Below are 22,950 nucleotides of genomic sequence, written 5' to 3' on the forward strand. Positions count from 1 at the left end.
TATACTCTGTTCCAGTGATTGTTCCTTGCCCACCCGCATCTGCTCTAATGAAGGATGTAAAGGACACCACAAGTGGATAAAAAGGTCCTTTAGTAGACCCCTCAAGCAAACCATTGGCTCCACAACCCGATCATAAAGCGCCCACTCAAGAGCAATCTTTTTTGGATCTTCTGGATGCCAGGGTACATCTCTGGCATTGGACAGATCCAATTCCAAAGTTAAGTTGCCAGGAGGGATTGCAAGGGAAATAAAGTAAAGGGAGATAATCCAGTCCTCTGTCTCCTTCCTATTCGGTTGAAATGCCCGACGATTATTCATGTGAGGAAGCTTCCAGTAGATATGGTGCAGGTATGGAAATGAATATTTTGGGAAACAGCAAAGAAATGCCGATTTCTGTACGCTCCATGCTGCGCCTGCTGCCGAGCCTGTGGGGTCACATTGGACTTCGAGGATGTTTTTGGAATAGAAAATTGGTATAGCTAGTTGCCTTATTGTCTTGCTAACTAGAAATATCATATCTGGTGTCTCCCAGCATGGCTGAGCGGTAGAGAACGCCGTATGTGTTGATGGGCAGTAGTTTCTATCGCCAGTCTGACGCCGGTCCCAAGGAAATGCATTACAACAAAGTCCCTGACATTTTTGGTGGACAAATCTATTCCGGGGCGATGAGTATATTAGTGACGTAGGAGCAACAAGATCTGAGAATTCTAGTATGCGTAGTTGAAGTTCAAGGGGCAGATCAAGGAATCGAAAGATCACAGGAGACTGTGTGAGATATCTGGTCTTTTGCCGTATTGTCGTCATAATTATTTGCTGGAGATCCGGATTCCAGTAAGGGCCCAAACGGATTGAACATTCCCTTAACCGGGGAAGATTCTGGAGGGGATCTAAGAAGGCTGCTGCAGTCTCTTTTGTTGCAGCATCGCAGATTAAACGGAGTTCTAGCTGGTCGTCGTGTTTGATATATGTTGATAACAGGTTACATATATGCAGCCAGTCCGATAAGACACCGGTATTCTTGCTAAGTTGACTGTCTTTCTCAATAATTTCGCAAGCTGTATCGTGACAGCGAGCTGTACCCAACCGACGGCAGCTCGTACCAACTATAATGCAAATAAATCTTAGGGATCTCCAGCCCAGGGGACTCATACTCATCAGACCCCGTAATCCATAGCCAATATCATGGGCAAAGAGGAATTCATTCTCAGAATAGAACATGGTACGCGCATCTTCGGATACAGCACGTGAAACGTAGAAGAGCTGGTTTGCAAGATAGTTTTTATTAATAAGCCTCTGATCACGGGAGGACCACTCAACAACAGGCGGATAGCTAAGATCAAGCCTCCAGTTTATAATAATGCCTAGCTTGACATAGATTTGGAATCGAACTTTATAAGGGAAATGGAGAAAAAAGGGTTGTTCTGGCATTCTGGTAGTGATGAGTGAGTGTTGAAATGGGGTTTGTGTTAGGATTGCAGCTTGGCGCCTAGGTTAAGGAAAGAGGTTGCTTAAGTATGTAGTTACGTAGGTAACTGTCAGAATAAAGCTAGTCAATATTGGGACATCATGTGAATATATATACCCAATACTCCTCATAGAGGGGTTGGGCAGAACATCCTTCTGAAAAATATTCAATTCTCACCTCCATACCAATATCCCAAATAATCGAACAGTAACGCACTTAGTAAGTGTCGACCAAAGTGGGCCAATATTACCCATTATTCAGCATCCGCTCGGTCCGACTTTATTCCTTTGTTTTGCACCTTTTTTATCCAGCTCTCCCAGATAGTTTCAGATAGTTAGAGGCCTTAGAGACCTCATTTTCTTCAATGCATATCCATATTATGATTATATGATCGGTGATACTAGCTCATACGCGTATTTAGCTGGCCGACAGTAAGTGACATGGCTAAGTTAATTTGTACTTTGGTTATAGTTACGTGTCAGGATTAGGTGACTAAGAAGATGTCAAAAAAGTCCTCAATAAGTAAAAGAACATGATAACAAGAACATCAATCATAATTATCAGTATAGTCAAGAAGAGCCCAACCAAGCTTAAAACTATTTATTTTAAGATCTTTCCATAAACCGTATCTTCTTTCTTATTTAGTACTAGCCGAATATCTGACAGCGAGCGACGCACGGACACACCTCCGTACTGTATATAAAATGACACTTTTTGTAAAGGGCTAGAGCCCGTTTGACCTCTCGGGCCAATGTCCCTACTGTCCCCGTTGTCCCTATTGTCCCTATTGTCCCTATTGTCCCTATTGTCCCTATTGTCCCTATTGTCCCTACTGTCCCTACTGTCCCTATTGTCCCTACTGTCCCTACTGTCCCTACTGTCCCTACTGTCCCTACTGTCCCTTTTGGCCCTATTGGCCCTTTGGGCCATTGGCCCTCGATCCCTGTCACGTGACTCCCCATCTTATTTGTTTACCGCTCATTTTCCTCTTCCTTTCTTCCCTCCTTCAACGATTCCTTCTCGTACATAACCTATCTGTAGGTTCTACGGGTTCAGCCCTTGACACTTTTTAGGACCTCAGTATCTTAGCATAAACTTCCAAGAAGGTCAAAAATCAGTAGTTTAGACTAATATATACTAATACTAAGCCTAGAAGATTATACGATATCTGATTCTTTATATTACAAGAGATGAGCCTTAAAAACCGCTGTATTATATTAATACTGTATTATGGGCTAGAAAAAATCTAAAAATATTAAATAAAAATGTAGAGGCATTTAGTAGTATGCACATTAAAAGCAGAATCTAAATAAATAAGATATCTGTATTGTTGGCTTGGATATTGAATTTCTAAAAAATGCCATTTTAATTTTATACACAATACAAAGGTGCGTCGCTTGCTTACATGCATCACTTGCTTACTGAATATGTTAGCTAACTTAACTAGTTAACTAACTTATGTCTATATAGGGTGACTAAGTGGTGTCGCAGCCATACGAATTAGTGAGTAGAGGGGAAATTGTGTGTGTGTCATATTAACGTAAGTAATTTTGAGCAAAGATAATAGGCTAGGGAAAATTCGCGCGATATCTATTAACTAAGTTTCAAACCGTGGCAAGGCAGATCCCAATAGGACCTTGTTTTATGTCCCACTAGGTACTTATCGAGTCCTTCGACCTCGAGACTGAGTGTATCCACTAACTGGATACTCCCTTGTAATATTGAAGCTTGGTGATATGAACAACTGCTCAGCTAGGTCTGAGCGGTTTGATACAATAAAGAAAATTTTGATTATGACTCCATAGATGCGAAGATATGGTAAGGACGTGCTCTGACTGCCAAACTAAACACATCAAAAAGATCTAATCTAAAGGCAAGGCGGTACAGAAATAAGAAAGCAAGCGATAATATGAATAACGACTTGACCAACTGCAGTCATAAGACAAAGAAGACATGCTGTCTCTAATAAAGAGATACAACTAAAGTAATTTTAACTTGAGAATTATCTTATTCTGCTCAAAATCCATCTGAATGTTGTCGATTATCTTTCTGATAGACCCAGCGTGATCAGTAAGAAAATAGCAAATGAGAAGGAAGAAAACTGTCGATTGTCACCGGGGCTGTCCACAACCAAAAGAAAGGTAGGTACTACACGAACATAGAGTAAAGTAAGTTGACCTGATTACTATAGGCAGACAGAGCAGAGGATGAGTTGATCAGTGCGTGCCCAGGCAGCCGGGCTGAGGAGGGGTGAGTATGTCAGGATTCGTAGTCGGAGCCATCACACGATAGCTGTCACCCCTCACCGCCTGCAGAGAATTCCGACCCTCGTGTGCTTTGTTTTCTAGTCCTTCAAACGATGTCTGTCAAAATGCAATCCAATTATTCGTCTAACCTCGTGCTGTGACAGACTAGGAGTGAGTACAACATGGGCGCTCATTGAGCACTTAGATATAGGGTGAGGTAGAGCCACGTGTACGGGGGCTGACTAATGTTGATGCAACATGCTATTGGGCAAAAATGGCGCTTAAAACAGCGCGATGGGCTGCCGTTTTCAGCTGCCGATTTACCGTTAACCAGTATTGGGTTGTAATTTATATTTTGCACGTTCTAGGCGGATTGACAGCTTATATTTTAAGTTCCGACCACTCCGGACGGAAGGAGCAGCATGATCTCATCAATTGTGAAGATTGGATGATCCTCTGCATAATAATATTTAGTTTAAACAGAGATACAGATCTGTCTGTACTACTTGGCTATATCTAAAAATCTTCTTTTATGAAGCTATATCTGTTGAGCCGGCTATTCTCCAACCTCCGGACGCTTTTCCATTCCATAATGGCTGCGTTCCTCCATTCGCCGACTGTTCCAACCATTCCAGCCAACAATCCTACACTGTCTGAGCCTACAGATGCAGGAGACGGGTATCGGTGGCTGCTGACACCAGTAGAACGCTCTCGTGTTGCATCAATGCTTCACTGCGATGGTATGTCTGTACTCTAGAGTAAATGTATAAGGACCTAATGGTTCAGTTTCTGAGATTTCTCTCGACTCGATTGTAATGAGACAGAATCGTGAAGTCTGTAATGGCTGTGGAAAATACGTTGGTCTAGATGACTTCGTTTACAATGCAAAACGATTGGGTGTTCATTCACCAGCTTTTATGATAGATATTCTCAGAGAATGTGGGGAGAGGAATTCCGATGAACTGGAATGCTCAGAGTGTGGTACCATGTATGAAACACGTTACGAGTATGTCTAATGTTTATGCCGCACTATGCTATCGAAGGTGATTTTGGTTGCTGTCGTTATACTTCGACTTGCCTCCTGAGAGAATTCTTGTTTTCATTAGGCTGGGTTGCTATAAAATCAGTTTCTTAATAATAATATATTAGAAGATATTCATATTATCCTATTAGAACTTTTACTTGGAAGAGTTATTGAGCTTTTATTATCATCTATAAGATATAGCCTGCTTTACGTCTTACGTCTAAAAGAATATAGTTATCTATAGTAGTCGGCCCGGACGCAATCAGGTAGCAAAGGCGTTTCCAAGGGCAATTTAAGAATAGCTAGAAGTCTCTCTTGAGATACTCAAGGCTGTTCACTTGACGGCATCTTCTCTTTCTACCCCTTTTCTTCCCATCTCCTGCTCATTATCTTGGGCAATAGAAAGCGTCCTGGAAGCGCGTTTAACACTGCAGACAGAAATGCCTCTAGCTCTAAAGGAGAAATAAGCTCGCATTTCACGACTTCAATACCGGTGTAGGTCATTTCTAATAAGAGCTAGCTCACTGGCAGCCAGAGTTAAAGGAAACACAAATCACATTTCATTAAATTCTAGGTCTAACAGACCTAAACTTTTATCCCACAGTTGATGCACGCGCTCACTCTACTCGACAGTGAATTGCTATTTCCACGAGCAAACTTGTCCTTTGCGGAAGAATTAACCCTCTCGGGGCTCCTTCACATCCCTCAAGCCACTATACTCATTCGATTTCATGTAGGTAAATTCAACCTACTCCACAGTTTCCGAGAGTCTCTCCGCAGTAGCATCGATGCCAAGGAAGCCCGCAAATCTCACAATCTCCGCTGCAGTGTCCCTCTTCAACAATTCATACATCAAAAGGATATTTTCACAGTCGCGATGCTTCCACCACCAAGTACGGTAGGTTCACACAGGTTTAGATTTCCTTTTACCTCTATTTTTGCCCTTGCGTTTTACCGTATACAAATCTATGCATAGGTCCTAAACAGAGAATCCAAACACTCCCCTCTAGCATAGACCCATTTTTGATGCTAGTATTGGGAGGTAAAGCTAGGACCTCACGAGCACAATAAATCCCAGGAAAGCATTCATTGATAGCAGCGTGTGTGCTTATGTTACGACGAACCGCACTCTTGAGAAATGCAACTATCCTGAGAGTTTGGGCTGCTCTCCGTGGATACAATTATTACATATCAGTTGCTGTTTCCAAAAGCCATCTTCGTACCAAAACTATGTCTAAAATCAAGCCCCAGATCATCCGACCAATACAGATGCGTGGTAGGTATATGGAGGAGAGAAACAGCCTGCTCTGGTGTATAACGGTCTTGTAGAAATATATTTGGTTATTCTTAGGATCGTCCTGCTGCGAGAAAAATTCAAGAAAATAGAGACAATTGGAATTGACTGCATCTGTTGACCTGAGAATGAGAGCCCAGTATCAGCAGGCGTCCAGGTCAGTTATAGACTAACGAAAGGCCTTGTTGATACGATATGAGATGACCTTGGTGCTTCTGCTGCATTGAAGTACTCCAAGGTGAAGAAAGGAGTAATTAAGATCTAATTATATGGATGTGGAGCCAAGTTAGAAGATATCCTCTTACTATTGGCCGAAACGAAAATTCGAATGGAAACACAGAGTATGGATATGATAATGCTGATCTTGCCCACTATAGCAAGAGATACTCAAAATTTCTAGGATGACAGGGCCTTATCCAGCAATAATTCGTCATAATGCTGAACAAAGTACGGTACAGGTACAAAAGGGGAGAGTAAGTGCTCCAACAGACCATATAGCTAGTGAAAGTTTCGTGCGGAGTAGAGCGCATCTGCTTACCTCGGAACCGAATTAATATACCCGTTCAGCTATGACAGTTCTGATTGCCCACGGTGTAAAATATCATCTATGCACTTCTTTCTGCCCTAGTCTCCTTTCTTGAGTAATCTGTGGTAATTTTCTTGAATTTCCTATGCTTATAGCTGCAACCCAATTATGTACTGTCCGGTCTGAGAGCAGAAGCACTTCTCGGAAAAAGCAAGCACTTGTGAATTTCCTCTCGTGGCTTGTTTTCGTGTTCCAGAATGGCGTCCCCATGGGTCGACTCATATATGGTCACTACCCGCCGTGACCCTCCAATACGACGAATCGATACTTCGCCTTCAACAGTTGCCGTTTACAGACAACGGTGTTAATTACACCAGCTGGCAGAATAACTTTTTCAGGAAGTTAATTGCATTGGGTAATGTCCCGACAGGTATACAACAATACTGTAAGGTGCCTAGGAGTGTGGATTAGATCGCAGCATCGTGCAATACCGTTGCCAGTTAGATCGGTCTAGCAGGGAGATAGCACAACTAAGCCTACTGCGTTCTTCTGTCAAAGTCCGAAAAGCTGTCTCAGGACACTTCATTAGCTGCCTGGCCAGTAGGTAATTAGTACTCTGGTATACCCCGAGTTGAACCCCAATACAAAGAGCACAATACACATTATCACCTCGCCCAGTCTGCTTCCCTCACATCATGTCTTCAGTATATATCACCAGACGACTTACAATGGATATCCAGCATCTTCTTTTCCTGTGCCAAACTCATAATCTGGCACTATCCCTTTTCCTTGCTTCTACCTGCCACGCAATTTCCCTCTTAACGTCCCGATGGGCCGTGAATCATCCCCTTGGGGCTTTCCAAAGTCAGTGGCGATGCCATCAACGCTGAGTTTAACATGATACCTATGACCGAAAGCCTTCGGAGAAGGTCTCCGAATGGTCATGCGCATGGCTGTTTCCAATTTTACAACAGATGCTGGGACGCAGAGCACACTATTGAAAGCCAATCCTCTATTCCCCCATTAAACACTTAATAAAAAAATTATAAAGCTGTCCAAGGGCCTATATATAATGTATATAGCTGTAATTATATAGATGTGCACAATAAGGATCGGCCTTAATTATTTTCTTTATAAAATTAAGGCCTCGAAAAGTGGCTGGTGTGGTTGCAGGGAGGGATTTTAGACCCCGAAGTATATTTTTTTATAGCGCCTGCTATAAAAATGAAGCTTGTAGAAAGATTTTGGATTAGATTACTATATATAGTTTTTGTATTGATAACTATAATATATTGGTGACCTTACCCATAGGGGATATATTATATTACTAAATTTATGCTGTGAATAACGTTCCCTAGGTAATTTTAATACATTAATATTAAACCTGAGCCAGACCCCTAGCTAATACAGCTAAACACTTAGAACAAATAGGCCTTGCGGCCATAAAATTAAATACTAAAGATAATGGGAGGTTAGCCATGTCTAACTAGGTAAGATTTAGCTTAGTTAGATATTAATAATATAAGAAGCTATAATAATAAAACAAAGTAATAGATTAGAAACCCTCCCAGCAGCTATGCAAGCTGTTGGATTGTATACAGAGATAATGCTTTTTGGTTTTTAGTGTTTGGCATGTTCTCTCAAGTTGCTGGTTTTTATATCTGCTCTATAAGCGCTTGTTAACTATCTTTCCTATATATCTGTGGGATTGCAGTGTTAAGGATTAGGTTCTTGCTTCGTTGGCAAAGCGCCTGCACAGATAAATGTTTCATAGTTTGGCTCCACCAAGCTAATAGAAATGAAACTGGTTATATCCGTGGAGAGCAACCCAATTTCTTAGGATAGTTGTATTTCCCAAGAGCATGGTTTGACCTGTCATCGGCACACTCGCTGCTCCTAAGATTAATAAGTATGTTCCTGGGATTTCTTGTGCTCGTGAGACCTTAATTTACCTCTTAAGAGCCTCTCAAGAGTATCAAAATAGCGGTCTATTCTAGAGGAGGGCAAATTTGGCCTTCTATTTAGGATCTATGTATAGATTTGTAATATGGTAGAATCCAAGGGGAGATAATTGACTGCTCAGATGCCCTTTCACCATATTGTTGAAAGTCATAAGCAAATTATAAGCGGTAAATTTGACTTATGAGAATACTAATCTGTTTGATTTTAATTAGACCTTACTGCGAAATGTGAGTATAGGAAACTACCACTAATCTGATATGGGTGCGTCGGTGAACTACAGTAAGGTTTGCCATCCACGGCGTAAACCTAATTATCGCTCTAGCAAAGCCAGCTCCTTCACGCTCGTGGTGATATGGCGGATAATGCAGGTGGACGTAGGATGGTGGGGATCGATAAGCCGCCCACGCCATTTTCAGCGCCTGTACCCGAAAACGGCAGCTGGGGACGAAATACAATATATATTACGGAAATTCACAAAGGAGATTCGATTTCATATAAGCACCGTGATATTGTAATTGTTCACCGGACTCAAAGGCCGCAGTTTTGATTGTCCTAGAGCGTAGTTGATTATTTCTCTATTAGATAAAACCTTGGAGTTCGAACTCTCCCTTTCGTAAAACAAAACAATACTTCCTTGCAATGAAAGTCTGTGTGTGGAGATGCTTGGTGGAAATCAATGCAGCGCTAAGCCTTCATGTAACAAGCCTGAGGTGCTAGTGCGTCGCCATATCAGATCAGACCATGGAGATATAACCACTGCTAGGACCACCATGGTAATGGGGTTGCATGGAAAAGTGTGGCCACAATAAGCAACTCAATATGCTTCCGTAAAGCTCTTTCCTGTTTCAACCAACCATCTGTAAAGGAGTTCTGTTCAGTGACCGGTGGCAAATACTCCAGGATCGGGATGTGACACCAAAAGTAAGAATTAATGAGTAGTCTTAGAAAGAGGACAGGTGTGCCAGTTTTGCCCAAAACATGCGGATCTTAGACATCATCAGGTGACGCGTCTCAGGGCATTGCAATCACCATGAAATTGGAAATCACGAGACATCCATGGATTTAATAAAAATAAAAAAGTGCGGTGCTTCACCAGGGTACCTAGAAGCTGCGTCTAGGGATACATGTGTATATTGTGAGATATTAGATTTAGCACAAAAGAGGATAAATATAATTACCCATTCTGGAACAGAAGCGTTCTCGAACATGTGACGAATTTCTTGGCTGCCTCGATATTTATTTTTTTTTTTCCCGACTGCACAGCTTCGTGGCTTTGCAAATGAAGTGCGGCAGAAATTGCAAGATGTCAGCCATAAAATTACGCGTGTTCGCAAGTATCGATCCTTCATTGAATTAGGTCTCTGATTCAACTAAACTATCAAAACATCTCGCGTTTATAAACGCGAGGTAAACAAATGAAGAATGTAAACTAACTCATATAGGAAATATACGCGACCCGATGATGTATCATCAACAACATTTGACCGAGAAAGGTGCTGAATAATCAATATTACCATAGTTAGTTAAATTGTCGACACAAGCGGGTTTGGAAGCCTGGGAATCCACCACCCCTTGACACAATGCTAGGTTTTAGGGTGGAATTAAAAGTCCGCGCAAATCCCACAGTGGAAATACTGTCAGCGGGATTATTCCGCTGACAAGAAGTAGGCATTGGTAAGCACTCTGGATGTCAGAGGCATGAGCTAATTGTTTCGTCTCAGCTAGATACATGAAGGCACTAACTGTTGAGAAATAGCCAGCAGCTTAGCTAGTCTCGACAGCAAATTGTTAAGTGCTGTAGTAGTTGAGGGCATGCCGTCTATTTATAAGTCACTGCTTAAAGACTTACAGGACTATGTTGCTGTATATCCAGCACCAAGTATCGTAAATCGAGGGTATGGTGAGCATTTCTGCCTGCTGTTAAGACTTTTTTAACATGGTGCCATGGACGTGCAAAGTTCCGGGTTGGCCAAGTATACGACCACGGCTGCGGAGTGCTATAGGCACCTACAGAATGATAGGTCCTAATCAAATTATAGTAGAATCTCCTTGGCACGACGATCATTTCTCGGCTTATCGAAAACATATGGTTATAGTGTCAATTTATTTACACCGGGCACGATTCTGGGCCCTGCAATGATAATAGTGGGCCATTGTTCACGGCCTCTGCGGTGGGTGTACCTCTTACCTTTAATGCTTTTTTTATATAAGCCTATGTCTATTTATCTTCATGCTGCAGTTCTACTTATCTTTACTATTAACAACTCCACCTTACATCTCTATTTACGAAGTACGTGCTATCAATTACCCAAGATGAAAAGAGACTTTATTTTGTGGATGCTATCCACGGCTTTGTTTAGCTCTTTAGGGGCGTCAAATACCCTTCCGTCAAACAGGAGTATCATTGTTGATAAAGCTCCTGAATTCGTCCGTCCATATGTTCTTCCTAAATACAGGGGGCATGCAATTAGTTACTTAAAGTCAGGCCAAACAATCCGCTTCTCTATCACCGCCAACTCGTCCGACGGCGCCTTCTCACTTATCCAACACAACGGCAAAGCTTCGGGCTTTTTATCAGCCCGACCACACACCCATGGGGTGACACATGAGCACATCTACTGCTCTCGAGGCCGCAGTCAACTCTGGGGTTTGCAGAATGTCACCGACGCTAGCCACGAGGCCCGTGTTGTTACACCTGGTGACTACGGAAATATCCCTCCGGGCACTATTCACACATTCCAACTAGTTGATCCTGACTCTCTTCTAACCCATGCCTTCCACCCGGGCGGATTCGAAAATCTCTTTAATATATACAGCCTGGGAGATCACGATACTCACGGCGTTAGTTCGCCCTATATTCCCACCGTTGATGACTCTTCTTTCCCATCGATAACAGATAAGGAATACAACCTTCTCGTCTCCCTTGACCTCTATACAGTCCCAGCGAAAGAGTATATCCCAAGACGTGACTTTGTAAACGGCACCGCCGGAGACAGAGAGACTAAAGAAGCCTGGCACGACGGACCTAATACTCTACCGAATGACCCGGAGACCCCCTATTTTATCGCCAAAGACTACGGCCCGAAATATCTCAACACTGATATCGGATACAAGGTCATCCAGCCTCTGACAACAGCTAAACAAACAGAGGGAAATTTCACCATGGGGACTATTATAATGTCACCTAGGATGGCGAATGAGACCATTTCCAGGGTGACATTGCCACATCATTTCGCTCTGCAGATGGAGGAAGGACAACTTTCATTCCAGGTACAGGGGTATCCCAGGGTGCATCTGTTGCATGGTGATGTAGCGTTCGTCCCTGCTGGTACACCGTTTTCGTACTATGCTACTGTACCCTATACCAAGTTTATATATATGAATGCGGGCGGTAAGGGGCTGGATTATCAATTGTTGAGCAGGAGCGTGTTATGGGAGTTCCCAGCTTATCCTACATATGCTGGATTCAAGCCTAACGGGACTGCAACTAAGTTTGAGTGAGGGTGATGGATTCTGTTTACTATTAGTGTATTGTATTATACTCTAGCGGACATAGAGGGCAGTTTGGTGTTTTAGTAGAGATGTTTTAGTCAGGTATTGCTAGATTATTTAGATTGTTGTCAGGAGTGAACCCGTAGAACCCATAGGGTAGACTATGGACCAAAAGGAATTGTTGGAGAAGGGAAGAGAGAAAGAGGAAAAGGACAGGTAAACAAATAACGTGAATGTCCCATGGTGTAGGTCATCGAGGGCCAATGAGGCGAACGGGGCCCGTAGGGACAATAGGGACAATAGGGACTCCATGGCATCTGGACAGTTTACGTGGGATATTACCACGCTGATGTGGGAAACTACGGATAAATGATGCGGGATTGGATATTGGAGTGGATCTTGAAGTTTTTCGTTGCAGTTTGACCTCATATACTTACCGATCACCGGACCCCCTGGCTATTGACGATCCTGGAGGAGGCTGAGGAGGAGGCTGAAGAGGAGCTATAATAGGGTATAATGCGATATCTGTCTCTCTGTTTATTGCCCCTCATCACATCACCACATCCTCTTTCACTTTTAACCCCAACCCCCGGTTAAAAGATTCTTGCAACGGCCAACATAATTACGGTTACTCCTTCTCTCCCGCCGGAAATTATCACCCAGATTCTTTCCTACCTTGCACCCGAGTCGCTCGCCCCTTACGCCAGCATCAACACCCTATAGCAGGCGATCGTCCAACAACAGACCTTCTCCACCATCAACATCACTACCGCCTAACCCCCCGGTCCCCGACACATCATCTCCCCACAGAGATGCTCTCTTGTTCACAAAATATATTTAAAGATAACGCTGACAGAGTATAGTGTCGCCGAGCATGTTCAGGTTAAGACTAATAAAGACCGTGGTTGTAATAATTAAGCATTTACAGAGGCAATCTGTACCCTCTTTGACATCTTGAGCACGTGATTTACAAATGGCGAATATGAACCTAGTATCCGTCTATCTATTCGAAATATCTCGCCGAGCGACTTTACTAAGGATTTAAATCCCAGCATTAGACACATGCGTGGCATAAATCTGCCAGGCTCCGATATTCTTCACTGGCGATACATGTTGTCTTACGTGGAGTTGCTTAAACCAACGGAAGAACTTCCTATAGTCCCAGTAATTTCTAATCTTCTTGTGATAATAGGAAAAAGAAAAATATTACCCCGGCTACGGTATCGAAACTAATATCTGATTATCTAGACTCCGTCAGTTGACGGCGGGGCTGTCTGATAATAAGAAGAAAAATAAAAGACTTCGGGATAGGTTAAGAAATGATATCTTTATAAACCTGCTTTTTCTATTTAATACTCTACTTGTTCCTTTTTGGTTATAAATTTAATATAGAATTCGCCATTAGTCTTGTCCAGTGGCCTTTATCTCTAGAGCGCCTTATCCTTGACTATCCGGCAAAGCCCTAAAAGACGCAGACTTTCCTCCATCTAAGCTCCCAACCAGGTGGATACCCTCTGCATAGCACTCCGACAACTGAGTCAGTGGCTCAAAATTATATCTCTAGAAGGGGCTATGGTCGGTCCGGAGCTATTCTGGCTGCAAAATCTCCTTAGACTTGACCTATGCAGCTGCCACCCCTTCGGGCCAATGGCTCTTCGAAAGAGATCCGCGATGCCCAGAGTACGATTTCGACTGTAATTTGGAGAACTCGTATATTAAACCACCCATGGATAACGCGCCACAGGATGAATTCTCCGACGATTACAACACCGGGCCGTCACCAATTCTAAATACGCTTTATACAGCTACTGGGCATGCCGCGTGACACATACCGAAATTAGAGATAATGACTCTTGTTGGACAGGCCCAATTGGAGGTTAATGGTCTAATAAGGCATGGCTTTCTCGACTGCTGGATGAGGCATGAATTTGAATACGAACGAGAACAGGGCTGGGTGAGCTGGGTGGGTTCGTCCGAGCTCTTAGTTTTCTCTTATACCCGGGAGGCCTGGAAGATAACTGCGAACACACATGGTCATTCTAATTTAATCGTTGGAGTGATACAATTCGCTCTTATATTACCGCTGCGGACTAACCGGTTTATGGACATTGTCTAGAACTAGTCCATTTTACCTTAGATCCTAAACACCGAATGAGGAATGGTCTAGTTGTATCTATGTATCTATTTCTAGTGCGATATATCTAACCCGGACTACGACTGCCTTTTTTGTTGAACAGGATGTTCTTGCTACCCTTTGATCATCATATCTACGAGACGCTGATAGTCGTCTTTTTGGTTTGAACAAGGATTAATATTATTCACACTATAGATTTACTCAAATTAAGGGTCAAACGGCTTCCATGGCTATCAAGAATCAGCAGGCGATATCTTTCAGCTGCACGACTAGCTGTAGCAAGAATAGTTGGCTTCAGGATTTTAGTTCTAATAATCGTCACTGCTTTTTTACATCCTTACCTTCTGGCTGGACAAAATATGAGCTGCGAAATGCTTAGCTTATAACTATTTTTGATTAGGAGACAAAGTAAAAGATACAAGATTTTGATGTCTTCTAATTTTCGATGGTAATGGATCTTGGAGAAGCTTTTTAATACAGTGCCGGTCTTCTGCCGTTAGAATAAATTAAGAGGGCTTACTAGAAGACGGCCATTCTTCTTCTATTCTTGTAAAATGCGTTAAAAACACTTCCGGATCCCAAGGATGGAGGTCAACAGATCTCCATGAATTCTTAATATTTTTGCTTAGCTAGGCCACATTCCAGCTCGGGCAACAGAGCTTAAAGAAATCCTGTTTGTAATATGGCTTACACCTTGACATGCTTGTAAAAATCGCTCCAAATAGTCAGTGCGAACATCAAGCAGCTGTAAATTATAGGGCTAATAAGGTAGATATAAAGTTAAAAGATTCTTATTTTCATTACTGAAGTTATAACTTCATAGTAATATAAGAAAGTTGTTCGATGTGTATGCTAAAAGAATCCATGTCCACCCACCCAAAAACTAACCGGCCGGCTTGTGGTTCATGTCTTCACAAATGAAACCGATGCTTGAGTAGCTAAACTCACAAGACACTATTGGGCAAACGAGCGCGTGGGTCAGTGGATTCTGCGTTAAATATGAAGAAACCGAATAACGGCCTAAGGAGGTACATATCCCATTCGTCATGCAGCCTCCTTTCCTTTGCCAAAAATGGACAGACCAGAAATTTATGACCAAAATTACATTGCAAAGTATAGTTACGAAGCATCCGACAGCTGCTTACTTAAACCTTGGAACCCAGATGGACGGGGCCAATCTCACCCTTTCTAGGTCGACTTGTAGTCCTCTCCCGATTCAATTCTCTTGATTATATCCTCGGGGTCAATTTCGGTCCCGATCGGACTGCTAGCGAACAGGTCTGGCCCCATGAATGCCGGCGCCCCCTCCGCAGCATCAAAATTATCTGACTGCGACTCCAGTTTGTTTCCATCGGGGTTGGCCTAGTATAGAGATGTCGTGGGTCCATGATTTATACACCACACTAGGTTCATACCCAGGGCCTTGTGCTGGTGGTAGGAGAGGAAGAGGCCGTCCGAAGACCCGTAGGTGAAGGCGATATGCTCTAGGCCGCAACTGTCGGGGTCCTTATCGGTGGTTCCTAGTAGACCGGTAATAGCAATGCGATGGTGCTCCTCGTCGTAGGTGAGGAAGGCCATGACGTTATTCTCATATGGGACGGGGCGTTCAGAAATTTCTTGTAAAATGAAACCATTTGGGCAAACTTGTTGGTACGGAGCACTATGTGGGCGAGATAAGCGGGACGCTTGACCGGATGCTAAAGTCGGCTACTATGATGACACGGAGTTAAACAGTCTACTTGAAGAGCAGTATTTAGTCAAATGCGTAGAGTATACTTGGTCTTAGGAGAACTGAAACACACTCTGAGGGCTCTTCGGTCAGATCATAATAAATTTAAATCGCTTGTCAGGCCCCGGTGGTGAAGTAAGCTAGGCCGACAAAGTGAGCTTTCGATGGCATGCACTAGGAAAATAGGGCCAGAATAAATCTTCGTAATTCTCAGTCCATAGTTTCCATGGCAAAACATTATTCTGGACTGGAACCGGGAATATACGCTACTAGCTTCTTCCGCGGTTGTGTCCGCATCCAGCGTCCGGGAATATCCCCCTGCTTCCTGGTCAGTTAAGCAGCTTAGTTAGCTTGTTAAGATACTTACTTGGCTATCCCTTGGGGTTGGATCAGTTAGAATCCAAGGCATTCTAGCTTCAGAGCCTTTGGCGTCGGAGAGCTATATGCGATCAAAGCCATCGCTGACGTATATGCGCTATCATACTGGTGTTGGTATTGATACTAATCGTTGACAAGCGCTTTCGTTGGTGTCTAATTGGTTAGTTTGCCACGTTCATTCGGTCAATACAGGTTGGTAAATTATGGCAAGGGCATTGGAGACAAACCAATATCGGCGGAAATTCTGCTGAGAGTCCCATCTGGGTCGTCTGCTGCCAAGACTTCTTTGGCTTGTTGGGGTATTAATCCTCGCGAGGGACCACAGCCAGTGCATCGTTATTGATTTTCGGTGCTCCTGCGGGACGGAACTTGTCCCTGTTCCAGTATCGCGGCCCAAGATGCTGTGCTGGCGAAAATGGATGATTGCACGTTCTATCGACAAGGGCTGTGGACTGTCGACGATCTCAAGAACATCGGATTCTGGCCACATAACCAGGACAAGTGCTAAGGAGCACAGGTTCTTGCTAACAGATTTTTGTGCCTGGGCTGACTAGTTGCGGGGGATTTCTGGCACGATTAAAGTACCTGTATTATGTATATTTAAAGTAGCTGAATGAGTAGATGAAATCAAATATCTTTGAAGACGCTGGATCTTTAAATCCCGGTGTTTCAAACACTTCACTCGGCTTGAATGGATACGTACCCTTCCAAAAAAAAAAAAAAAAAAAAAAAAAACATATACAGTCAAACCACCAGCCGATAGTGCTCTGGAAAAATGTGGAAGCCCCATATACCTTGTCACGCACGGCCCAACCCCTGAGGGAAGTCAAGGATTAGAGTAGGATCTGCGAGAGACTTGAGTAACTTCAAGCGCTCGAGCTCTGAACCATAGTATGCATGCCCAAAATCCGCTAAATAGGGATCAATATAGTTCTGATAGGCATGCCATTCACTTTCAGGTCTGGCCTTCTTTATGGCATTTGTAATATTGGTTATCTTTCCGAGCGCATCCGAGCGAGTCATAGGATCACCAAACCCCGGGAAGTAGGCTGAGTAGATCTGAACAAGGAATAGACTTCGGCGATGGGCATATGACATATTGCCGGTGACAGGTGGAAGATTAGTTCTTGAGCTTGGTCCGAGTAAATCAAAGGACACATCGTTCTCTGAGCCCTTAATACTCCTTGCAGCCCGAAGTGCATCGAAGACATGGACCACCTGTTGTTTCTTATAATTAGGGGTTCCATTGTCCATGAGGGACTGACCGTAGTAGGGAAGGGGATCGGTCGTTGCATCTAGAGGGCCCATGAGGTCTGTGAGGGCGGCAAGCCAGTCCCTAAACTCTCTAACATGCGACTCAGACTCCAGCGGTACTATTCCTTTGGTCGCAAGCTTGTCTAGGAGCCTCTTGATGATACGTGAAAATGCAGATTTGTTACCCATATACTGGCCAGAAAGTATGCAGGCGGTCTCATCCGCAGCGGTGCGACCGATTAAAAGTACTTCCATCCCTAGCTCAAGAGGAAGACCGTTGGGATGATCAGCAGGCAGCATTCCCGTCTTCTGGACTTCCAACAGTACTTGTGTACAGTCAGACTCAGAACCAAAATATAGCTCGTAGTTCACGATGGAAGTTGGAGCCTTTTCCATTGCAAAGATAAATGAAGTGACAATGCCAAAATTATTGGACCCTGCACCTCGTAGTGCCCACCACAAGTCCGCATCGTTTCCCGTTGAGCTTGAATTGAGCCACCTGATATTGCCGCTGATGTCGACGAACTCCACGGACACAACTAAATGCAAATATCAGAGTCCCGTGCTTTCCCTCAATTTTACGCACATCGAAGATACTTACTACGGTCAACAAGCCAGCCCCATTTCCGAGAAGGAAAGCCCCAGCCACCACCCAAGGAATGCCCTGCCACCCCAACTGTAGGACAGGTACCATGAGGCAGAGCATATCCTTTCCGGCCCATTGCCATTGCTAAGGGGCCTAAGGTTTGACCGAATTGTACCGTCACCTCCCTTCTCTCGTCGTCAAAAGAAATGGCCCTCATTTGGCTTGGGTCGAGAATGACCTGGCCTGAGTAACCATATGCAGCATAGCTATGACCCCCTCCTCGAGCACTGAGCTTAATGTTCCCTTTCTCGGCGGCCATGCACCGCATCGTTGCTGCCACCTCCTCGGTTAGGGCGGGTATCACAATAGCCTCCGGATGTGTTTGATAATTTGCATTCTGTGGGTATGATAGCTTGTGGTACCGTGCGTCACCAGGATACACGACATTGGCTCCTGTGTTGTTGAGACAGGTTCGAAGCAAAGCTGGAAGAACCTCATCAGTCCCCAGCAAGGCTGAGACTCTTGCAAAGTGGACTACCACGGAGATTAATATTATAGTTAGAAGTTTTGCCATGATCGAAGGGTTCCGACACGGTGTAATGGACTTTCTGTGATTGTTCTGTGATTAGGTTTGAATACGGATTCTGATCAGCATCATTCACCCCTCAATCTTGAGCTGGGAGGATGCCCTAATATACGAAAATAATTATGAAATCCGCTAGAATCTAGGTAGATCTGGTGACGTGATTTATGCTTGCCAAGGATGGCAGAAATTTCAGTATATGCAATTTTTGACTGTTGTGCCCGTAAAATAGAGCCTGTGTCTCTCCTACGCTTCGTCCATATGCTCACCCACTTAATCACACATGTGCCCCAGTCCTGTGTCCGTCCTTGCTATTTCGACAGATCCACTGGTGGCAAACGAATCAATTAAATAATTTGAAGTCCATCATTATTGCTCGAAAAATATTATGCTCGATTTGTCAACTAAGTGGCTGACACAAAATAGCGATGCAGCCACTCAGGTTGCGCTAAGACTGCAGACCACTATGGGTGCAGATACGAGCGTGCCTAGCCTTCAAATCGCCGTAGTTATATTATTTTAGGAAATAATAGGCACTTTCAATGCAGGTAGGAGATTGGTCCAGACAAGATGGCGACATGTGCATCCGAACTATTTAGCATTTAAATAGTGCTACCATACCGGAACATTTCACTAATTGGTCACCTCAACTGGTATCTACAATACAGAGGTCGTGTCTATATATATATATATGCTACAATGCTCCCTGTAAGTTTTGGCGCAAGGCCCTCATGCAGAAAATGAACTAGATTCATTCGCTGGATTATCGTAATCGGGAGAGCGATTAGGTGATCACAATCACATAATAGTTACCGAAGAAAGAGGTCTATCGTAACCAGCAGCCTGAAACCAAGCAGGGGTTTCTGCCCTGTTAAATTTCTACCGAGAGATCCAATGCTCCTCAATCCTGAGCAACGCCCGTCCCATTTATAGTTAAGTACATTCTGAGATGGACAGACCCCCAGAGCCTTTAATATCAAGCGATGTGGTGCTTTTAAAGTATCAGTCGCCCGTAATGGCTGCACTCGCTGTGGTATATCACATGCATAAAGACGGAAACTTTTCAGGCCTCTAAAAGAGCAGGAAAAGTCTGTTATATGTATTGCACCTAATCGCACTGCCAGCCTGGCAAGATGCAACTAAGCGCGAGTTGAAGTGTTCCAGAACCCTGTTAATCGCTTCTCCACAAATCGGGAACGGAGCTCCAGTGTTAGATGTAAGTTGCAGTATTTTTCTCGCGTATTTCAACATCCAGTTTACCAATAGCATATGTAGACGTACAGAGCTGGCGCAGAGTAAAAGGAAGAGGAAAGGGAAAAAAGAAAGAAAGTGCCACGTCACGTCACTTTTAATGGACTAGGGGTAGGACTCGGTTACCAACAGTCCACATTCCTTTCAGCACATCAATCTGTGGATCTGGATCTATTGAAATTCTTTCTTTTTTCCTTCTCTTCGGCTCTTCTTCGGGGTTAAGGTCATTCAACTGCCTCTTGTCTTGGCCACGGCCACGTTCCAGCAAATCAGCGCGTGGGTTTTCCAATATCTTCAGTTTCATTTTTGGGGCTAAATCCGTTGCAACTTCGTGCCTCTCTTTAGGGGGGAGATCGCCGAGCTTTGCGTTTTTCCTACTCTTTACCATTAGATCCCTAGGAAGGACGTGGTGTCCAGTTACCTCGAGCGTGTTACTGCAGTTGGCACAGCTAGGCACATGCCATCGGCTAAATACTGGCTCGACACCCACGACCTCTTCCCCATTTCCGGCATCGGTGACCGTGCAGACGACGAAAGACCCTGGCCGTTGTGCGCGGCTGATCCCAGAAAAGCGCACGATAGGCAGTGCCGAGGCCTCTTTGTCTGCTGCGGTATTGAATTCGGCTGCTTTCTCTTTTAAATTGGACAGTGTAAGTTCATCCTTACCGCTCACGGGAACAGGATGCAATTCGTAATCATAGCCGAGGTGTTTGATGTTCACGACGTCCTAAAGACCTGGTTAGACCCGCCACTTTGGTCTTTCAGTGTAGCTGAGGCTAATCACCTACCTCTGATGTGAGGTATTTGTCGTGGTTGACCTTGAACGGCACTAGGGGAGTTTTCATGTTCAGGTGAGAGTCCGCTGGCATGAAGGCTGTAGGACCTTGGTTATCGATAGGACTAGTCCCTGGATAACCCTCAAATATTTCCAGTTCCTCCTCCGCGCCATTCGTGACCTGCCACATCCAGAAGACTAGATCGATGAAGCAGTGATGGAAGAAGAAAATTGGATCAAAAGATGCCGTGTCATTCTCCCCCATGTCGCCATTCGATCCGGCATAGTTTGGCCGAGTAGAATCCCTATCGGGCAGGCTATATCCACCAACCGCTAGATGAACCCCATTGTGTGGCTTTTCCAGGGAGACAGCGAATTTGTTGTTCCAATTCGCCTCTCGGTGGTAATTGTCGTCATTCCACTTCGCGGCAGAGGTCGTATTGGAAAACACAGTGTAATTCGGCGTGTAGACTGCCCACAAGTACAGAGCACTCATTCCAGGGACGTGGTCATCACTTTCATTAGCTAGCCATGCCTTCACATTCTCATTAAGTTTTGCGGGTGCTTCGGCCTCCTTGATATGGCTATTGTGTTCCTTGGTTTCTTTCTTATCCTGTGGTGTCCCCACTAGACCTGAGTATGGGCAACGCACTGTCTCGTAGTCTTGTCCCTTGCTGTAATCAACGACCTTGGTCTCTGACTTGTCCTTGTTAGTAACGAGTCGTTTTAAATTATCGAAGAAGCCCTGCTGTAACTTGTACGAAAATAGTGGATTATGTTGAAGGGTGATTACACCATCCTTGGTGGTTATGTCCCCACTATTGAAGCCATATTTGGGGTTGAAACCAGCCTGGAAGGTATAGGTTTTGCGCGTGAATAATTCGGGGACACCCTGTGTGTCGTCGAATTCGTTCCAGTACGGGACGGCTACGTCGTCAAAACCGGACACGTTGATAAGGGCCTCTTCAAGACGGCGTAAATAGGCCCGGTGCCAGGTAGGGAAGAGGACATTTCCGTGATGGCAGTAACCTCCCCACCATTCTTCCTTGCTGTATCCGCCCCCGCGGAAAGGCTGGCCGTGGTAACCCGCGATGACATAGAAGGAATCCTCATTCAGGGCTCCAGGATGACCTGGGTCCGCTACCTGGAGCTTGTAGAAGGCATAGACCAACTTGTCCAGCTCTGTAGCACTGAGCCGCGCAATGTCCTTGCGTTTTACAAGTGATGGCATGTTTGATTTTGACAGTTATTGCTTGCTAGTTGTGTTTGTACTCTTGGTTTTCTTGCGGAAGTCCAGTGGAATGTAGATGGTTTTTAACACCCGTTATTGCTCTATGAAGTGGACCAACCTGGCTACCATTCAGCTACGTACGTTTGCTCAGCATCACACACGCCGTGACTGGAAAGCTGACACAAATATGATGGAATATGTAAGAGTCGTGAAATCATTTTGGCTTTTCGAGTGGAACAGCATGGCTGTGATGTTGAATTATATAAGCCCCAACCAGTTTCCATGTTATATGTACCAGGGTAGAGCTTCTCCAGTATCTACCAGGTGATATTAGGTTGCTGTTTCCGGTAAGTCTTTGTTTGCAATTCTAACAATACTATTTAATAAGCTTTATTGTAATGATTGGCACGATACAACGTTAGTACAACCAGAGAAAAGTTCCTAGGACCATTCATTCCCTTGTGGTTCGCAAAATCGACTCGGTGATCTTCAAATATCCAATGAAAACGCGCCGGATTCAACAGCACAGTTAGCCGTATGATTTCGTAAGTAATGGTAAGGCTTAAAACGGTGCGAATACTTGATACTAGGGTCTTCCATACTTGCGGTGGGCTTTATTGGCGCCACTGAGGCAATAGTACCAGCTAGGATATGGGTGTTGTGGCAACACCCAGATATGATGTAATTTATAATCATTGTGGTGATAACAATACCGCAAACGGACTTTGTATCTGGACAATAATGTCTTCCCATCCTGCTCTGTCATGCAACTGGCTGGATTTAGTGTCGGCAGAACTACATAAATGATTCTAAGATGTTCGGATTCGTATTTGTAATTTGCATACAGTTGCAAATATTTGTATCGGTCTTTTGCAAAGTATAGCACCCACAATATGTCCAATAATAATACGCATATCACGTGTTATGGATTCTTGATTTGTCGCTAGGGCAAGTTCTGTGCTGCACTGTACTATGACAACCTGTATATAATAAACCTGGCCAGCGAGCTGTCTACGAACC

At 44.1% G+C, this 22,950-nt stretch overlaps 5 protein-coding genes across 5 annotated transcripts; 2 read left to right on the forward strand and 3 right to left on the reverse strand.

Moving 5' to 3' along the window:
- Positions 1-4,303: 4,303 nt before the first annotated feature.
- ATNIH1004_005189 (uncharacterized protein) lies at positions 4,304-4,727 on the forward strand (the record flags this gene model as incomplete). The annotated part of the gene is made up of 2 exons (XM_033569843.1): positions 4,304-4,451; positions 4,498-4,727. The coding sequence occupies 2 exons, from the start codon at positions 4,304-4,306 to the stop codon at positions 4,725-4,727; spliced, it is 378 nt and encodes a 125-aa protein (XP_033428649.1).
- Positions 4,728-10,854: 6,127 nt separating this feature from the next.
- ATNIH1004_005190 (uncharacterized protein) lies at positions 10,855-12,018 on the forward strand (the record flags this gene model as incomplete). Its single annotated transcript, XM_033569844.1, has 1 exon — positions 10,855-12,018. The coding sequence occupies one exon, from the start codon at positions 10,855-10,857 to the stop codon at positions 12,016-12,018; it is 1,164 nt and encodes a 387-aa protein (XP_033428650.1).
- A 3,313-nt stretch (positions 12,019-15,331) lies between these two features.
- On the reverse strand, positions 15,332-15,721 carry ATNIH1004_005191 (uncharacterized protein; the record flags this gene model as incomplete). Its single annotated transcript, XM_033569845.1, has 2 exons — positions 15,332-15,505; positions 15,548-15,721. 2 exons carry the CDS (start codon positions 15,719-15,721, stop codon positions 15,332-15,334), a joined length of 348 nt encoding a protein of 115 aa, XP_033428651.1.
- A 1,327-nt stretch (positions 15,722-17,048) lies between these two features.
- Positions 17,049-18,664, reverse strand: ATNIH1004_005192 (uncharacterized protein; the record flags this gene model as incomplete). Its single annotated transcript, XM_033569846.1, has 2 exons — positions 17,049-18,043; positions 18,106-18,664. 2 exons carry the CDS (start codon positions 18,662-18,664, stop codon positions 17,049-17,051), a joined length of 1,554 nt encoding a protein of 517 aa, XP_033428652.1.
- A 1,357-nt stretch (positions 18,665-20,021) lies between these two features.
- tyr1 (tyrosinase) lies at positions 20,022-21,930 on the reverse strand (the record flags this gene model as incomplete). The annotated part of the gene is made up of 2 exons (XM_033569847.1): positions 20,022-20,651; positions 20,713-21,930. The coding sequence occupies 2 exons, from the start codon at positions 21,928-21,930 to the stop codon at positions 20,022-20,024; spliced, it is 1,848 nt and encodes a 615-aa protein (XP_033428653.1).
- Positions 21,931-22,950: the final 1,020 nt, after the last annotated feature.

The sequence above is a fragment of the Aspergillus tanneri genome (assembly GCF_003426965.1).
Source record: "Aspergillus tanneri strain NIH1004 chromosome Unknown AapTan_3_pilon_pilon_pilon, whole genome shotgun sequence".
In the NCBI taxonomy this organism is placed as follows: Eukaryota; Fungi; Ascomycota; class Eurotiomycetes; order Eurotiales; family Aspergillaceae; genus Aspergillus; species Aspergillus tanneri.